Source organism: Anopheles cruzii, chromosome 3, assembly GCF_943734635.1.
Source record: "Anopheles cruzii chromosome 3, idAnoCruzAS_RS32_06, whole genome shotgun sequence".
NCBI classification, from domain to species: domain Eukaryota; kingdom Metazoa; phylum Arthropoda; class Insecta; order Diptera; family Culicidae; genus Anopheles; species Anopheles cruzii.
The window spans coordinates 7167967-7184722 of NC_069145.1; the positions used below are offsets into that span (position 1 = coordinate 7167967).

Here is a 16756-nt window from a genome sequence, read left to right on the forward strand (position 1 = left end):
TGTAAGTTAGGCCGACCGACGCCGACGACCTGACAAATTGGAGGTAGTTGAATCGAGCTGTGGTTAAAAGAAATGGCGCGTCCAACTTTCCTGTTTAAGAACGCATTTCGAAAATTACCAACCAGCACACCTTTACAAGCAGCAATATATAATTGTTGTGCCATTAATGTTTAAAATTGTCATGTTTGTGAAACAAAATGCTTTGTAAAATTAACAAACAATGAATGACTCCTTTTGAGGCTCGTTTTTTGCGTTCTTCGAATTTCTACGGAACACAGGAGCCTTTGCATCGTCAACTTGTGTAGTTTTCGAGTTACCAACGATTTTTATGAAAAACATTGAAGAATATTTCTTCTAAAAACCGATTCTTACGGATAAGAAATTATTTAATATTCCTGAATTAGTATTTGTTCTTTGGCGTTTCGAAAACAGGTTAAAAGTGAGATCTTTCAAACGGTTGAACCGTCAATCCGATTTATTGGTCACTAATAGAAACTAGATAATTTAGCCTTGAGATACTTCAGCATATCATCACGGGAGTAAACTGGCCATTCGTACCACGGTATTTCGATTACTTCGTAGCCCAGCGTTCGAAGCTGCTTGAGCTTCATTGCGTAGCCTCCGGTTCTTCGCTTCACATCGCGCACGTAACAGTTCCACGATCCGACGACGATCGCTACCAGACGGATGTTACTGTCCCCATGGCGATCCTTCAGCACCATCTCCCGTGTCATGATTTCGTGGCTGATTTCGATGTCACCCAAATCCAGCACCCGTCTCGCCTGGGAGTCCCAACAGAAAAGAATGTCCGGTCGTTGAAAGTGAGGCAGAAGGTGCATGATGCGACAGTGTGGCCGGAGCTCGCAAAACGTGCGCTGAATGTCTAGCAACATTCGGTCGGACTTTGTCAACCGATACTTGGGATTCGGCAGGTAGTCTTGCGTTAGTTTGCACACGATCTTGAACGCACCCGCCGGAAAGCGATTCCCACCGTACTGGGCGCGCAAACTGATGGCCACAAATGCATCCAGCGAGACGGCTTCCCGACCGGCGCCCGGAATGTTTTTATTGTAGGCGAGTCTCAGGAATTGCTTTTCGAAGGCAGCGGAAATGTAGTCCATGTTGTAGACGTTTCGTAGCGTTAAGAAGTGCAACAGGGCGATGTAGCAACGGGGATAGGTGACGACTTCTGCGATACGGTCCGGCAACTGCTCCAGTATCCCGCGGCACAGCAAGGTATCTTCCTTTGTGGCGAAGGCCGTATTATTGTGAGCCAACACGAACGCTATACGTTCCATGTCTTTTAAGCGTAGGCTCGGTAAGTTGTCGTTAAATTTATCTACTACCATTTGCAAGCTAGCATTATGGCACACGTGAATGTCAGTTCCGAGCAGTGCCACGTGCAAGCAGGCCAACGTGGATAGACGGGGAATTTGGGGCACCAGCGCCGTTAGCAGCGCTTCCATGGAAGCTACATTGGGAATGCGAGACGAATAGCGGAGCAGTTTCAAAATCGCCGTCAACGGTATGTCCTCGACCCGGGCCACGTTTCGTATCGTTAGATCGTAGATCTTTTCCAACAGCTCCGGCCCGCGGATCGGGGTTTCGGTTTTGAAAAATCCCATACACAGTACCGCCACGTCGTCGATGCTGAACGCGTCAAAGTTTTGCCCAAAGTTTATTTCGATGTCCATCATGTTCTCCATCGGAACGCGGGTAAGGTTGATGTAGAACACCGTTTTGACCAGCGTTTCTGGGGGCAACTTACGTAAACGGTTGCTTATTTTCCACAGTGCCTTATTTACATACTTGCCCTGCTTGGTCAGCCGCAACGGGTACCATAGGTCGGCGAATTGAAGCAACTTGTCCGTGTCCCATTCCGCGATTCGCGCAAAGCACTGGCTGTCCAGTGATGTCCAAAGATTGAGGTAATTAGTGTCGTAGATAGATTTTATGTCCTCTAGCCTGCTGAGTAGCTCCACGGCTTGCGCTAGCTGGTCATCGGTAAAGTCCGGTACACCGTTGACGAATGCTTTGACGAAGTCAGCAAATCTCTCGTCGTCCACCGGAGCATAGTCCCGATTGACGAGTGTCACGAAGCAGCCGAGCAATTTTAAGAAATGTTCCGGACCGGGATTATCGAGCATCGAGTTCTGCACGAAGCCGGCCATATCCACCGCTGACTCGTCGCATATTTCACACTGGCGCTCGCCTCGCTGGTGCAGCACGGCCCGCTGTAGAAACGCGCTGGCGTAGTCATTTTCGGAATCAAGAAACTTCTTAACCGACACCCTCGCGGAAACGTGCAGCGTCCGGTAGAGTGTATATTTCGGTAAATTCCTGCTGAGAACGAAACGAGGCACAATCTGGCAGAATCGTAGCATTCCCGCCCGAAACATTGCGGAAAGGACCGGCGCCAGTTGTTTACACTCCCAATTGACGTTTCGTTCAAAACACACGCGAGTGATTGACAGCCCGCTGGCAGCACTGTTCGGGCATGCGCCAATCCTTTTGACAGCAGCCGAGCCGGTGAAGCGCGTGTCGAGATTCGGTGCCGTGCGGTTGACTGTGTTCGTGTGCTCAGCCGCTCGCGGCGTTCGATGTGTTTGTGTCTGCGAACCGTACGGGTCTTTTGCAATTCGCGCTGGCACAGTTCTTCGGAGCGACGTTCCGTCAGTGTGTGGTACGTTTTGTGTGCTGGCGGCGTGTTTCGACAGTCCGGTTCAATTCTGCATCGGTCCAACCGAAGGAAGTGCTGCTTCGAGTCCCCCTGTCCCGTTTTTTAGTTCGCTTGTGAGAAGGTGTTCGTCCGCCGTGTTCCAGCTTCCAGAGCAGTTGAGTCACAGTAGCTGCAGCAGCAATCGTTCAGAGGTGTGTTACATTTTTCTTTCCTTAAGTTAAACCTTCTTCCCTAAGCGCTCCGCGTGTGCTTATGTTTTCGCGTGTGTGAGTGTCGGCATGACCGGCCAATTCCGGTTCCTCCTGGGGACCCAGAATGCGGCGAAGTGCCATCGCCACCGTTCCATGTGCTTCGCACCAGAGACATTTTGCTTTGCGCTGACATGCTGTTCTACAGCGTAAAAGATTGATGTGAGCGAACGTGAAGGATTCCGTTGCAGTAGCAGGCTACTCGATTGAAGGTCCTTTTGCATGTTTCACAAAAAATGCTTTCCGCGAAATGCAGCGAATAGTGTCCAGCTTTTCTTCCCTCCATGCAGCGGGAGAGTATCGAACACGTTCGATCAGACAGAGAGCGCATTTCCTAACCTCATTTTCGGGCGGAGGATGAGCGTTCCGTTTTTTTCTTTCCTTTGTCGTTCTTCTACACTGCCCTTTTGTGCGACTCCAATTCGCGATTCTCCATACAATGGCGAGGCGTAGTGACCGTTCGTTGAGAAGAAGGAGATAGAGAAAGGCGGCGCTATATATGCTCGACGCAAGCGAGAGCGAGCCATCCGAACACTCGCATGCATGCTGATGATGATGATGGTGTGTAACGCGCGGCAACGCGCCTGCTGCTGCTGCTGCTCTGTTGCTGGTGGCTGGCAGACGAAAAATGTAATGCGTCATAAATGAGAATGTTGAACACGTTCTTTTTCGCAGCAAGCGATGGTGTGTGCCGCCGGTCCATAGCGTTTAGTGAGCGCGTGGTCTGCTTGGTTTGCTATTTGCTATCTGTACGTCCGCCGGTAGTAGTTGGTGGGTTCGACGAGGAACACCGGAAGCGATCCGTATCCGTATTTGGCGATTGATATTGCTTTGCGCTCGTTGTTGCACCCTTTTGGTAAAGCACCTCTTCTCGTTTCGATCCCATTGTAGATTGCCAAACACTCACAAAAGCATCGGTGAAGCCGTTTTAGGAACGAAGAGACAACATGACGACCGGAGCTAAAACTAGCGAATCGGAGTGTGAGGTGCCCGATTTTGTTGACTCGCCTGGGTACCTCGATGCGACCTCCCGGCGCTACATGATGAAACAATTCATTAGCGCGCTGCCGGAGGAGGCGCAGAAGCGTGTAAACGCCCTGAAGCACCTGCAGATGGAGTATACAAAGCTGGAGGCAAAGTTCTTCGAAGAGGTCTACCAGGTAGAGTGCAAGTACCAGCAACTCTACCAGCCGATCGTCGATCGGCGGAAGGAGATCGTTGCTGGAAGCGCCGCACCGACCGAGCAGGAGGCCGTGTGGGTCGATCCGCCTCGGAAGGAAGAGGATGGCGCCGAGGACGAGGAGGAGTTGGAGGACGAAGAGATCAACGAGAAGCTGCGCAAGATGGCGCTCAACTATCACAAGGATCTGCCGGAGAACGGGCAGGGCATCCCGAACTTTTGGCTGATGGTGTTCAAGAACACGGAGGCCATGGCCGAACTGATCCATCCGCACGACGAACCGATCCTGGAGCATCTGCGTAATCTGAACATCGTGTACGAGAACGACCCGATGGCGTACATCATCGAATTCCACTTCCACCCGAACCAGTACTTCAAGGACACGGTGCTGACGAAGAAGTACTTCCTGCGCTGCAACGTCGACACGGAGGAACCGTTCAGCTTCGAGGGACCGGAAATTCACAAGTGCACCGGTTGCCCGATCAACTGGTACCCGGGCAAAAACGTGACGGTGAAGACGATCAAGAAGCAACAGAAGCACAAGCAGCGCGGAGCCATCCGCACCATCACGAAAACGCAGCCCACGGAGTCGTTCTTCAACTTCTTCTCGCCACCGCGCGTCCAGGAGGACGACAAGGTCGACCCGGAGACGCAGTTCCTGATCGGGCGCGACTTTGAGGTTGGCCACTTCCTGCGGGCCCGCATCATTCCGAAGGCCGTCCTGTACTACACCGGCGAGGTGTTGGACGACGACGATGAGGACGATGACGAGGAGGAAGAGGAAGAGGAGCTGGACGAGGAGGGTGACGAGGAGGGCGAGGAAGAGGAGGAGGAAGAAGGAGATGATGGCAACGACGGTGGAGCGGCCGAGAGCAACAACGCCGTGGCACCGGCCAATCGGCCCAAACAGACGAAACGGCGCGGCGGCGGTGGTGGCGGTGGCAAGAAGAAAGATGCTCAAAATCCGGCCGAGTGCCAGCAGCAGTAAAACCAAGGGAGGAAGGAGCATCAGGAGTAGGGTTATGAAGGGAAGGAAGAGGCGCGCACTGTGTCCGGTTAGTTTAGTGGACAGTAACTCCCGAACCGGAACGGAGCGAGAGAGAAATGACGGGTTACAGCATAAATTCCTCCCTATCCGGTTCGCGGAATGCGAAACTCATAACCTTTTTTAACGCAAAGCATATATAAACATTACATTTGCGAAAAGGAGTGGCGCGAGAAACGATATAGATAGGAGCAGGGTGCACGCGGATAGCATGGCCAAGAACTCAGTAGGAAAAGCGATCGCTGGTCGAAGTAGAAGTAGTAGGACTTTGCAGAGGGGCATCCCGCGCATCTCGCTCGCAGCCTATTAGAAGAGTCTTTCGAATTCCGTTTTTAAGGATCCCGGTTCGCGGTTTCTCGTAAAAGCCCCCCGTATCCAATAGCAACCGCACACACTCAGCTCCGTAGCCTCTACTACTCTTTGGCGACCGGAAACACATCAGCAGCCAGTTTCCACATTATTCATTTGTCTCCGTTTCTATTTTGCTTTGTGCTCGAAACGATGCTCTTCGGTATAAGAGGCACACACAACAAGTTCACGGTATTTCCGTCTTCAAGAGCTGGAAACGACTAACATTATACACTAATAAAAAAAGGAACATGTATTTATGTCATTGGAAACATCCGCTTTGTAGTGATTTCTTTACTCGGGCGTGGGATGTAAATCGCGGAGTCTGTTGAATGAAGATTGTATCTGGCATTGCTCATTGCATCAAACCCATTTGAATAGGGAACCTGTGTTGAGATACGAAAGCGAAGAACATCACAACGAAGTTTGTAATACAGGAATTAGACAGCTTTCTATCATATCGCGTAATGTTATAAAATGGCTTAGTGTTGAAAGGGTACAAGGAGAGAGTCGGAAAATGAACCAAAAGTTTGATCGAAAGCTTTGTACGGTGCAATGTGTTTTATTTATGCCACGATTCGAAAGTTAAACATTACCACGTTGAACATCCTTGCCATTCGTAAAGAAGCAAACGCACGATACATAAGTAGGCGAAATAACGGTTCGTTTGAATTCGGATTGTTTTTCGAAGGACGCAATAATACATATAGTTTACGACAGATGGCGCAGCGTTAGGATTGCAGTAAAAGCATCGCTGAGCTTATTGTCCGTTCCATATTTAAAATTTAATTAATCCAGTTATAATTCTCCATGTGGTATTCGTGGATTCACTTTTGAATGATAAAGCAATTTATTGTGCTTAGTTTTGTTTGAATTTAACAGTAACAAAGTTAGTCTGTATCGTGGTAAACTAGCAATAATGTTTTCAGATAAGTTTTCCGCTTCAAATTTCGCTTCACTAGGGTAAATGCCATAACAATCTACAAAATAGTTAGTCAATAGTTTGGTTCTCATGGAGGGAAAAACCTGCTCTGTATTCCAGGGATGCTTCTGATCAGATATTCCACACGTTCACAACGTTTTCGCAGGAAGCATACATATTCTCCAATTACCCATGCCACAAAACACTTCCTCGGAATGCACACTCCCCGACCGTTGCGGCACACCATCGTGTTTCGAAACATACGCGAAACTCTTTGGATTGCAGTTAATACATATTATCGATCGTCGGAAGAGGGCTTTCCACACATACGACTGGTGTTGGGCCATGAAAATCTCGCGTTGACATTCAATTACTTCGCTGGAATTTCGACGTTCGCGGAAGCTTTTATTGCATACTAAATGGGTAGTGTTGACAATTTCTCTAATCCTTATGCTCGTGTGTGAATGTGGGTATAGCTTGTTAGCGTGTAGCGTGCAGATCGCTAGTTTCCACAACGAACGACGCAACGATCGGCAAAGGTGGAAGCGGCACGACGGTTCGTGCCGTTGAGGCCGCTGGCAATCGCTTCCGCCGCTGTCAAAGTTTGGAATCGAATTAACAAAATCCATGCAGAGTGTTGCAATACTAACGGATTACGCCTGAGCCGCCGCCGCTGCCACCACCGGTTGCTGTTCTGCCAGTACCAAAGTCACCGAGGACACAAAACCACAACTGCCGCATTGACGAGACTGTCGGGCTTATTGGGAAAATTCCTTGCGTTGCCCGGGGAGTACGAACCCGAAGTTCGCGGAGTCGGTTTTAGCGCTCAAGCAGAGCACGCTCGACTTGTCCACCGCCCGATGGAATGTAATTTAATTTCTTCCAAGAAAGTCATCCACGGGCCGATCCCGAGACATCGTGTCTTGTTCCTGAAGGGCGTGAAAGTTATTAATTCTGCTGAGGCAACCACCCGGAAGGGAGGAACTCTTCCTGCTTTACGTTTGTTCAATTGTTTTTGCCACAGTTTCCACCGGTTTTGGGCCGGCTTTCTGCGTCACGACAGGTCGCGATTGTGCAAACATTCATCTGCCCGTTGTCGGCTGTATAATGGCATCTGAGTTCAGTGTTGCCTGCCTAGCAGGAGTCACGGAGACACGTAAAAATAAAATAAACCATAAACTAGCTATTGGTGTCAGTGTTAACCAGTCGCGTAACAGTTGATCATTTTAATATGAAAAGGAAAGAAAAATTGGGAACAACATTTTCGCTGCATCTTTGACTGCTTTTGCTAATGGTTCCTCCAGTCGCAGTAATTGATGAACGGCGTTCGAACTAATTTGAAATAGTATTCGTAAGCTATAATATAGCTTCACCCGTTCCGCCGGACCATTGATTTCACTTAAACTCCATTATCAATTAAACAGGTTCCGGAGAGTATCAAGTAATTAGGGACACAATTATTAAATCAATACCCTAAGCCCCGATGCAAATCCTTCTGCGAACCATTTGCGCCACAACACTCTCGGCGTACAGCGTACAAAACTGTCCGACATTATGACCTATTTTTACGATCGTCCTCTGTAGTTCCCGAAGCCCCATCGTCGATTCCAGCTTCATCCTGTGGCTTTCAGAAGTGTCGAATGGGAGTTATATCAATGCTCGTTTCCGATACCGAACCGAAACCACGACTGCACCTCGAGAGCGTGTTCCCTAATTGAAGTGCAGTTCTTGACGTTCCCGGATGGAAGGCACAGCGGTATACCGGCTGTACGCAAACGATACGGAAGTTTGCTTATAATCTCATCTGGCACTTATTAGAAGCACCCACCAATCGACCCTATCTCCCGGGGCTCTTTTACTCCGTCCGTTGTGCGGGACCTGTGCGGGACACTTTCGTCTCGTGCCGGTACCGTTGCCCGCAAAACACGACCTATGACGAGAAGGTGTTCCAAATGGAGACCCTTGAGAGTCGTAGAGAGATATGGGGAGTCCCAAGGACCACCAGCAGTACCACGGACGACGACGACGGCGAGATGATGCATTTGTGCATGTTTCGGCGAAAATGAAATCAATAATTGTTGTCCGTACGGTAAGCCAGCAGGCAACACGAACAAGGCCAACCCCACATTAGTCATTCGTCATTCGGCTGAATGCTGCGAGGTGGTCAGAGAATCTTCGCCTCCCGGTTCGGGACTGAACCGAGTAATGCGGAAGTCAGTTTGTGTTTCCGTAATTTCCGTAACTTCCAAAGGCCCCCAGGCTCTCTGGACTTCCTTGAGGGGTGCTGTGGACCACAAGTTGTTGGCAAGCGCCATCGCACAGTGACCCAGACCGTACGCAGCGTTTCTGTGGTTTTGGTGGTTTGTCCCTCGGGGGAAGATACATACGGTCGTCGTCGATGCCACCGATGTATGTGTGTGTGGCCGGGGTCGGCGTTTATGAGTGTGTGGGCTGCTGCACTGTGCTACAGAAAATTGGTTTGTGATCGTACCGTGCGAACATGCGACCGTCGTCGTCGTGGCCGGTGGCGATAACTTCAAAAAGCGTGTAGCGTAGACCCATTATTTATGTTTATTCAATAACCAATTTATTTCCGTTACCCCAAACACAATCAACAACGCCCGCAGGAAGAGGGATGACAGTCGTGCTAGAGGCACTAGGGACTCGCAAGCCTGGTCCGGGGATCGTCAATAAACATGACGCTAGTGTTCGCCGTCCCACTGCTAGCCGGGCGCCTCCGTTAATCCCCCGATCCATAATCGTCTTCCATCATCTGCTGCCGTGGAGTAGAAGTTTGTCAACTTCGGGGCTGGTGGGGCCACAAGGGGCGACAGTATGGTTGTAAAAGGCTCATATAGACGGGAATGGGGTGAAAAATTAGTATACATGAAGTTCCCGTGACGGTGGCGGGTCTCATATTTCTAGGTCACAACTATGCCCGATGTCTCGGCCCGCTGGATTTTACATCGATTCCGCCGTTGTTTACGGTTATCGTGTCGATGTGGCCGGGTAATGACGCAACGCCCGGCAGAAACGTATACGTGTTGAGATAGGTCGGTGCGGCGGTCCTACCGAAGCCATAACCTTCTTGGTGTTGCTCGGAGTCCGATGGATGGTCCGATGGAGTCGTGCACGGGGAGGGGAGAAAAAACCAATTCTCAATAACCAGTGAAGGGCCGGTTTGGGCCCGTGGCCACCAGCCCACCAGTGGGGTCAGTTTATGGTTGGATTGGTGCAATAACTTTGCGAAGAAACATGGCCCAGTTTATAGTGTCCCAGGACCACGGGCTACCGGCACCAGAGCAGTGTCACTTCTGAAGGCTGAAGGCATCAGCCGAAGAGCCGGGAAGGAAATTAAACCATTCCAACGTCGATTCCGGAGCCGTTGGCTGCAGTCTGCTGCATCGGCAACGAATCTGAAAGGGATGAACGGATGAACTAATGAAAAATGTTTCCGATTAATCAGCGAATCGATACGATGTCGATGACGATGACGACGACGACGACGACGACGACCGGCCCTGAACCGACATTTGTCCCGAAACTGAGCTGTGTGTCTGTGTAGGGTTTGTGCGGCTTTTGGGGGCTTTGGGTTGCAATTTATGTCCGAAATCGAAACGTTAACGGAGCAGCGTGCACTTCGTAGGAGAGTCCGAATTTTTGTAAAGGGACAAGATATCCCGGGGAAGCTCTGTGAGCGAAGAGAAAGGAACCGGCAGAAAAGACTGATTATATGGTTTTCCCCTGCATGGATCCTAATCGTTGGTCGGTGGTGGCAAGTTATGGTCATTGCATCAATCTAAGGCTTTACCTGCTGCGAGGCGTACGAGTATAAATTATTATGCCATTATATGCACTTGACTTTACGGTATATGGAATTGATGGTAGGATGAAGTCTTCTTCCAACAGACGCCGCGTGGTCACAGCTATCAAACTTTAAGGCCGTCACAAGCCGCCATAGTTCGCAGCCACAACTTGTGCGCCTCGTAACACTGTGACTTTTGTCCTCGCCTGTAGTATTGTTGCAAGCGCCAGAGCGAATGCTAAGCTCCAGTAGCCCACAACAAGGCAACGAACAAACAAACCCGGGGGGCTAGTCCGAAAATAAATCCCCAAAAACTGTGATTCTTCGAAAAGTAATTGAATTGTGAACCAGCCGGTGACGCAAAAGTTTTACCGTCCATTTATGTTTTTTTTTCTGGGTATTTCGGGAACAAAACTGAGGTTTTCGGATGCCCTCAGGAAAGGACGACTGGGGAACGCTAAAGCCCCGGACGGGGATCGGTAATGAACAGCAATTTCATCAAGTCACGTCGGGCTACACGGCGCTGGTCACGGTCAGCTGGCGGCTGTCACCAGCTGTGTGGCCCAAAATCTCGGCCCGGCAAGGAATTCTATTCATCCCAGAATCTTCGATCGGGGATGAGCCCGAAGGTAATCGTGTCACGGTTCCCCCGCGTGAGCCGGCGACCCTCGAAAGCCTCCCTGAGCCCATTCGGTGCCTGTTTTTTGCTGGCTTGTTGCCCGCTGCTGGTTGGTGAAATAAATTGTCATCTCACGGCGGTGGCCGATGGGGCCGTTGAAAATAGTTCTCGGAAAAAGAGCGGCAGTGGTTCCCTTGTTAAGGGAGCACCATCGTCTAGATATTGGGTCTTAGTGGGAGGAAAGATCCATAGTCACGCACCGGGTCCTGGAGACCGCATCAAGGTTTCCTGGTTTTGTTAAGGTTTGTCTTCGCCGGCGGGCTCTCGTTTTCACAATGACCGACAAGAAACGCCCAGGCACACTCGTCAACCTTGTTGGGGTCCTTTTTGGCAGCATCGCCGGCCCGGAGTCGACCCGGTTCTAATTGTCGCCGTTTGTCAAATACGTCCCCTTGCGTGTCATCCGTACCACGCAAGGGATTCACTTCTTCTCGCACGTGCGCGCGCGTGTGTGGACCAACTTGCCAGCACACTTTCCTTTCGGCATCGTTCGTTCGTTTGTTTTCTTTTTATCAGTAGTTGCCTTCTATCGATCCCATCAGTTATTGACTGGTCTATTTCGGATACGATAGAGGAAGATTGAGATGTTCTGTAGCGAGAAGACAATGCGGATCCTGGCCTGGACCTAATTGGGCGCGTTCGACACGTCAATGATGTTGGGCAGGTGAGTGTAACAGCTTTCGTGTGCGTATTGGTTCGCAACGCGCATTGTATTAAAGATGTCGGTAATTGGTTGGTGATATTCAAGATCCGAGGCCCTTGAAGTACTTGCCAATGTCTCTAAAATGTTGCCTCCGTAGTAATGGTAGCTATAGCCATGTGTTAAAAATTGCGCTTTCCCTTTTAAGATAAACATTTTGCTTCACGTTGTATGAACAAGACTTTATTAAAAAGTCACAGGACCCAGGAATTGATCACCACGGACGAGCAGTGAACAGATCTGTTATCCTGTCCAAAAAACGATGCATTTATAAGCATTACTCACGTTCGGGCAACCTCAAGCTCGTGTTGCATGGTAACGGCAGATTGCGACATTAAGTCTCCCGGCGATGTCCGAGTCACCGTATTATAAGTTCAGGATAAGATATGATGTTCCAAGAATGCGAGCGTGAGCCCGAATGGTGTCGGCTGCCGATGAACGACCCGTGTCAGTAAACCAAGGTGTAAGCAAAAGTCGGATAAGTCATCTTTCGGTCGAAGTAGTTGGCCCTCTAGACAACAGCACAAGTGAAGCGTGCTGCGGTCAAACCAACCATAAGTGAATACGGACAATGACGGACGACAGAGGGTGCTGCTGCATAAATTGAGCTTTTCTCGCTTGATTTGACTCCGGATCGGTGGGAGTCGGGGTCCTCTGTCCGTCAGTGTGATGGCTGTGTTGTGTGAAATTGTGTTTTCCGTTTGCCGGTGTGCCTTATTTGTATTGTGTTATCACTCTGCTCCTGGAGGGCCAAGAACACGGTAAAAGTAGGAAAACAGCCGGATAACGAGAGTTTCCTTCTGGGAGGAAGATAAATTTGTGCTTTTCGTCCCTAGCTGTGCTGCTCTGACCTTTATTCCTCGAAGCCTCCCCTCTGGTCCCGAGGTCTGAGGTTTCCGATTTTCCGAGTATTCCCAATGTTTCGAGACTCAATGAAACAAACAGACAGAATGGGCTGCAAGACATCTTTTACCCAAACGGAAAGAAAAAAGAAGACAGAAGGGCCACAAGCAAAGAAAACTGAAGATTCGCCTTTACGGAGATGCCCGGCGGTCTGTTGGATTGTTGTTTCTCGGCCGCCACTGAAGAAAATGGTTTCAAATTGAATTGGAAAACTTTTGTAGCCCGCGAAAGGCGAGCGATGCCTTTATTTTGCACTCCAACGATTGTTTTCTTTATGGGTTCGCTTTTCTTAGTTGTAAGGGACAAGAAGGAAGTGCTGCCCACATTGCGACACCGAGCAACTAGTCTTTTTGCGACCAGTCAAAAAGACACCTAAAAGGATACACTTCCTTCCGGAACCCAGCGGAGCAGTGACAGAAAGGTCGATGAGTTGCAATATGTAAGGTAAGCCCATGCCGCCGTCAGATGGATTGTGGTCATACGGAATAATGACGGCTGAACCACGGTGAAGGATATGAGCATGTGCGAGCTCCCATCATTGCGTTGTTGCGGTTTCAGGAACAAGCTCTTTATGTTTTTGTTGATTGTCAATGGAAGCGCCATGTTTGGGCTGATTGAATTGTAATTACGGTTGATAGATCATAATATGCCCAATGAAATTAGCAGACATTGCTCTGTGCTGATAATGTGTATACAAATCACGACTCGGCTCGTAGTTGTGCTTTTTTATTTCTTGTAGTTCATCCCATTTTGACGATTTCAATGTGACCCTTAAAAACAGGATCGAAAACGAAATGAAAACCGCTCACGGGGCCCATTCACGTCCCAGCGGTCCAGAAAACAATCCTTTCGCCAAAAACAATCCTTTCCTGCGACAGATCCTGGCAGTGGAACTGGCCAAAGTGGATCATTCGAACTTAGTATCTTTCCAGTCCCATCGGCACCGGGTTTTTCAAATAGGCTGAAGTTAAGGAATGGGCCAAAACCAAAAATGGAGGCGCCTGGTGGTTGTAAGGTAAATAAAGAGTAACCGAAACCGTTCAAAAATTAGACAAAAGTAAGAAACACAGGCCGACCGGTCGACAACTTTAGGTAATTTATAAGTTAGTTTTTCCCGATGCCGGAACCACCGCAATGTTTCGTTGTTTACACAGTCCCGCGGCCGGGACCCGGAATGGCTATGACGTCCCTCCTCGTTTTACTCAAACTTTTCAGACCGTCAAAACAGACCGTCCCAAGAAAAAGGTGCCAACCTTGCCAAGCTGTCCGATCGGAACACAGGTACGGCGACGTCTCAAAGTTTGATTAGTGGCCAGTTTGGACAGGCGAAAGAGGGAATGAATTTTGCTCATTATGAAGTCGGAGTGGAGTTGTTGAGGGTTCGGAATTGCGCCAAAGTTTCTGCTTGAAAAGTCCTCCGGCGAATGCGGGAATGCGAAGGCGAAGAGATGGGCTTTTTAGATAAATCTCGGTCCTCGGCGTGCCGATGAAATAGTTGATAGTTTGACAAATTGTTTTTCGTCCGAAATAAATTCATCGATGAGAAATTTTAATAGTTTCAGGTTCAGGTTTAGTAGTTTAGCCGACAACCGGTTGTACCGGTATATTACACCGTTAACTGTTACCCCCGCTGATAGAGCAGTCGGTAACGCTCTTCGCTGTCAGCGCAGCTGGCCGTGGTTCGAATCCCGGGATCGGTTGTAACTCAACCGGCCATGGTTTCGATTCCCGATACCGGCGTGACAGGGGGGTTGGCGCGGGGCTAACAATCCCGCCCGTAAAAATTAAATGTTACAGAGAGCATCAGAGATTAACATTGTCTCTGGTGCAGGCCAAGACTGCTCAGCGGTTGTAGCGCCAAAGAAGAAGAAGAAGAAGAACTGTGAGCGGTAGAAAGCTTTTTATTAATAACTTCCTGAGAAGAAGATCTTCCGCTCACAGGGTGTCCCGCTTCGGGAAGACCTGAGCTGTCGGTATACTCGCACACAATAGACCGTCTCCTCTTATTGTTGCCTTTCGTCGCGCTTTTCATTCAATTACGAACTCACTGATCCGTCGTCCGCGAAGACGCTCCGGTGCTTGGCCAAGATAGTAAACAAGTCGCTGTTACGGATTCTGTCTTTTATCAACCCGGCGAAGATTGATTGCTGCCCGCAGAATGGGGCGAACCGGGCGAATCCATCTACGCAATTGGGCCACCTTCAATTTGCATCGTTTATTGTTGTCGCAAGGCAGAAGCGTAAGCGAAAGGAGTGTGAAGACTCAGGTTTTGGTTCTTAAAGTGTATCTCTTAAGGTTGATAATACTATGAGTTTTATTTTCATTTTTATAAAAGTAATAATAATTTCATTGTTCTTATAAAATAACGATGTAACCGAAAAAGAGGTATTTGGCCAGAAAGGATTCTAGAAAGGGGTTCTAAAAGTGACTTAGTAAATACAACCCGATCCATGTCTGTTTTGCATGAACCGATGTCGTACGCCCGGGTGCTTTAAGTGCAGCTTCAAGCACAAACGCACACCACCGTGGAAAAGAAAATGTGTTTCATTATTTATTTACACCACAACGAGGCGAAGAATAGAGAGAGCGGTGTAGGTTGCGACAATATGTATTCTTCTGGTCCGCATCGAAATAGGTCCATCATGCTCATCAGCGTGCAACAGCAACAGCAGCCGCATCAACCCCTGGAGCATCGTGTGCAACATGCTCCGACGGGGACGTGGCACACTCTCCGTGTGGACAAAAAAGCACGCCCCGGAAGTTGTTGGCACTCTCGGGCTGCCCGGAGACCGGAAAGACGGTCCAAGGGCAACTGGGCGCTCCGTGACCACAAAACTGACACCCGGATACGGATGAGTTCCGTTGGCCGGCGCCAGGATCAGGAGGAGATTTATACACTGGACATAATTCCCAACATGTGTCGTTTGTTACGTGTCGTCGTTTGTGTAATTTGTGCCCCGAGCGCCCAGAGTGGACGACCACATGCAACGACGGTCAGCGGCGTGTATCGAAGCGGATGCGAATGCAGACTCGGGTGAAGACCCGAGCTGCACAAAGCATGACAAACGAGCGAATTTTTACCTCAAAACCCTGGGGCGGAAAAACGTATTTCCAGATTTTCTTACAGCTCTTGGAAGTCCAGTCCCGGTCCAGAAGATGTCGTCGAGGGCCGTGATTGAATCTTCGATCGATCCAAGATCGGCATGAATAAATCAAAAGGTAAACCACATACGATCCCAATGTCACACGGAGCACTCCATCTTGGGACATGAATTTATTGACACTCGGCAGGCAAGAATTTACTGGTGGCAGACCGAAAAGGATAACAAGTAAGCGTACGGCAGCACATCCGGTTGTGGGGCCATTGAATTTTTGATTTCTATCTATAAGTCACCGAGCGTGCCCGGCCTCTGTTCTGACCTTTCGGGCCCTTCGATCTTGGCCGAGCGGTACAAGTGCAGCTAGTCAGTTAGTGCCTCAACAGATGGCCTCGGCACCATTTTCTCGGACCAGTGTGACCGGTTTCGGAAAATCTCATCCGATTTGACATTCGGAGCAGTTTTTCTGTGATGATTTATTTCACGTCAGCCCGGTTCCGTAACGGCTTCGAATTCAATTTCTTGTCGAGGTCGGAGGCGAGGCCGAGTAGTTTGAGGTACGGTGGGGCCAGGGCACGATACGGACACAAATTGCTAAATGGAATTGCCGAAGAAGACGCACACAGCAAATTGATTTGCACGCGATTTTGCGCTGTAAATCACTGCGAAGACGGACGTCGATGGTTGAAATGTGTTGCTGAGTGCTTGAAGTTATGGCCGACCGGCGAGTCGGGCTGCTGCCAACCGCCGGAAAGATGACAGCATATTCGGGAGCCAATCCGGGAAAGCGATTCGTTGTTTCAGCTCGGAAGCCTGTGTCACGGGCAATCACGGGATTCGCAAAGTGTGATTTGGATCATTTTTGTTGGAAACATTAGTAGTAAGCGCGGCACCGTCGGAATTGATGGCGAGGTAATGTAAATCAATTCGGTGTCATTCAATTTTCTTTAATCATAGGCTTGACATCTGATTTTGAGCCAAAAGCTTTCGTTAGGTTTTGGGCGCTGTTGTTGCGTTCATTTTAAAGTAACAAAGAAACGCACTTAAAATCCAATTCCATTCTTTCGACAACTGGCCATAGTGATTGAATTATTTATTGATTCAAACTTAGTAGGAAGAATTCTAATTGATCGCACAAATCGCACAAC

General features: G+C 49.2%; 2 protein-coding genes across 2 annotated transcripts; one reads left to right on the forward strand and one right to left on the reverse strand.

Moving 5' to 3' along the window:
- Positions 1–485: 485 nt before the first annotated feature.
- On the reverse strand, positions 486–2384 carry LOC128269745 (uncharacterized). The gene has a single exon (XM_053007147.1). The coding sequence runs from the start codon at positions 2382–2384 to the stop codon at positions 486–488; it is 1899 nt and encodes a 632-aa protein (XP_052863107.1).
- A 291-nt stretch (positions 2385–2675) lies between these two features.
- LOC128275553 (nucleosome assembly protein 1-like 1) lies at positions 2676–6181 on the forward strand. Its single transcript, XM_053014098.1, has 2 exons — positions 2676–2871; positions 3820–6181. Exon 2 carries the CDS (start codon positions 3876–3878, stop codon positions 5094–5096), a length of 1221 nt encoding a protein of 406 aa, XP_052870058.1. The 5' UTR covers positions 2676–2871; positions 3820–3875; the 3' UTR covers positions 5097–6181.
- Positions 6182–16756: the final 10575 nt, after the last annotated feature.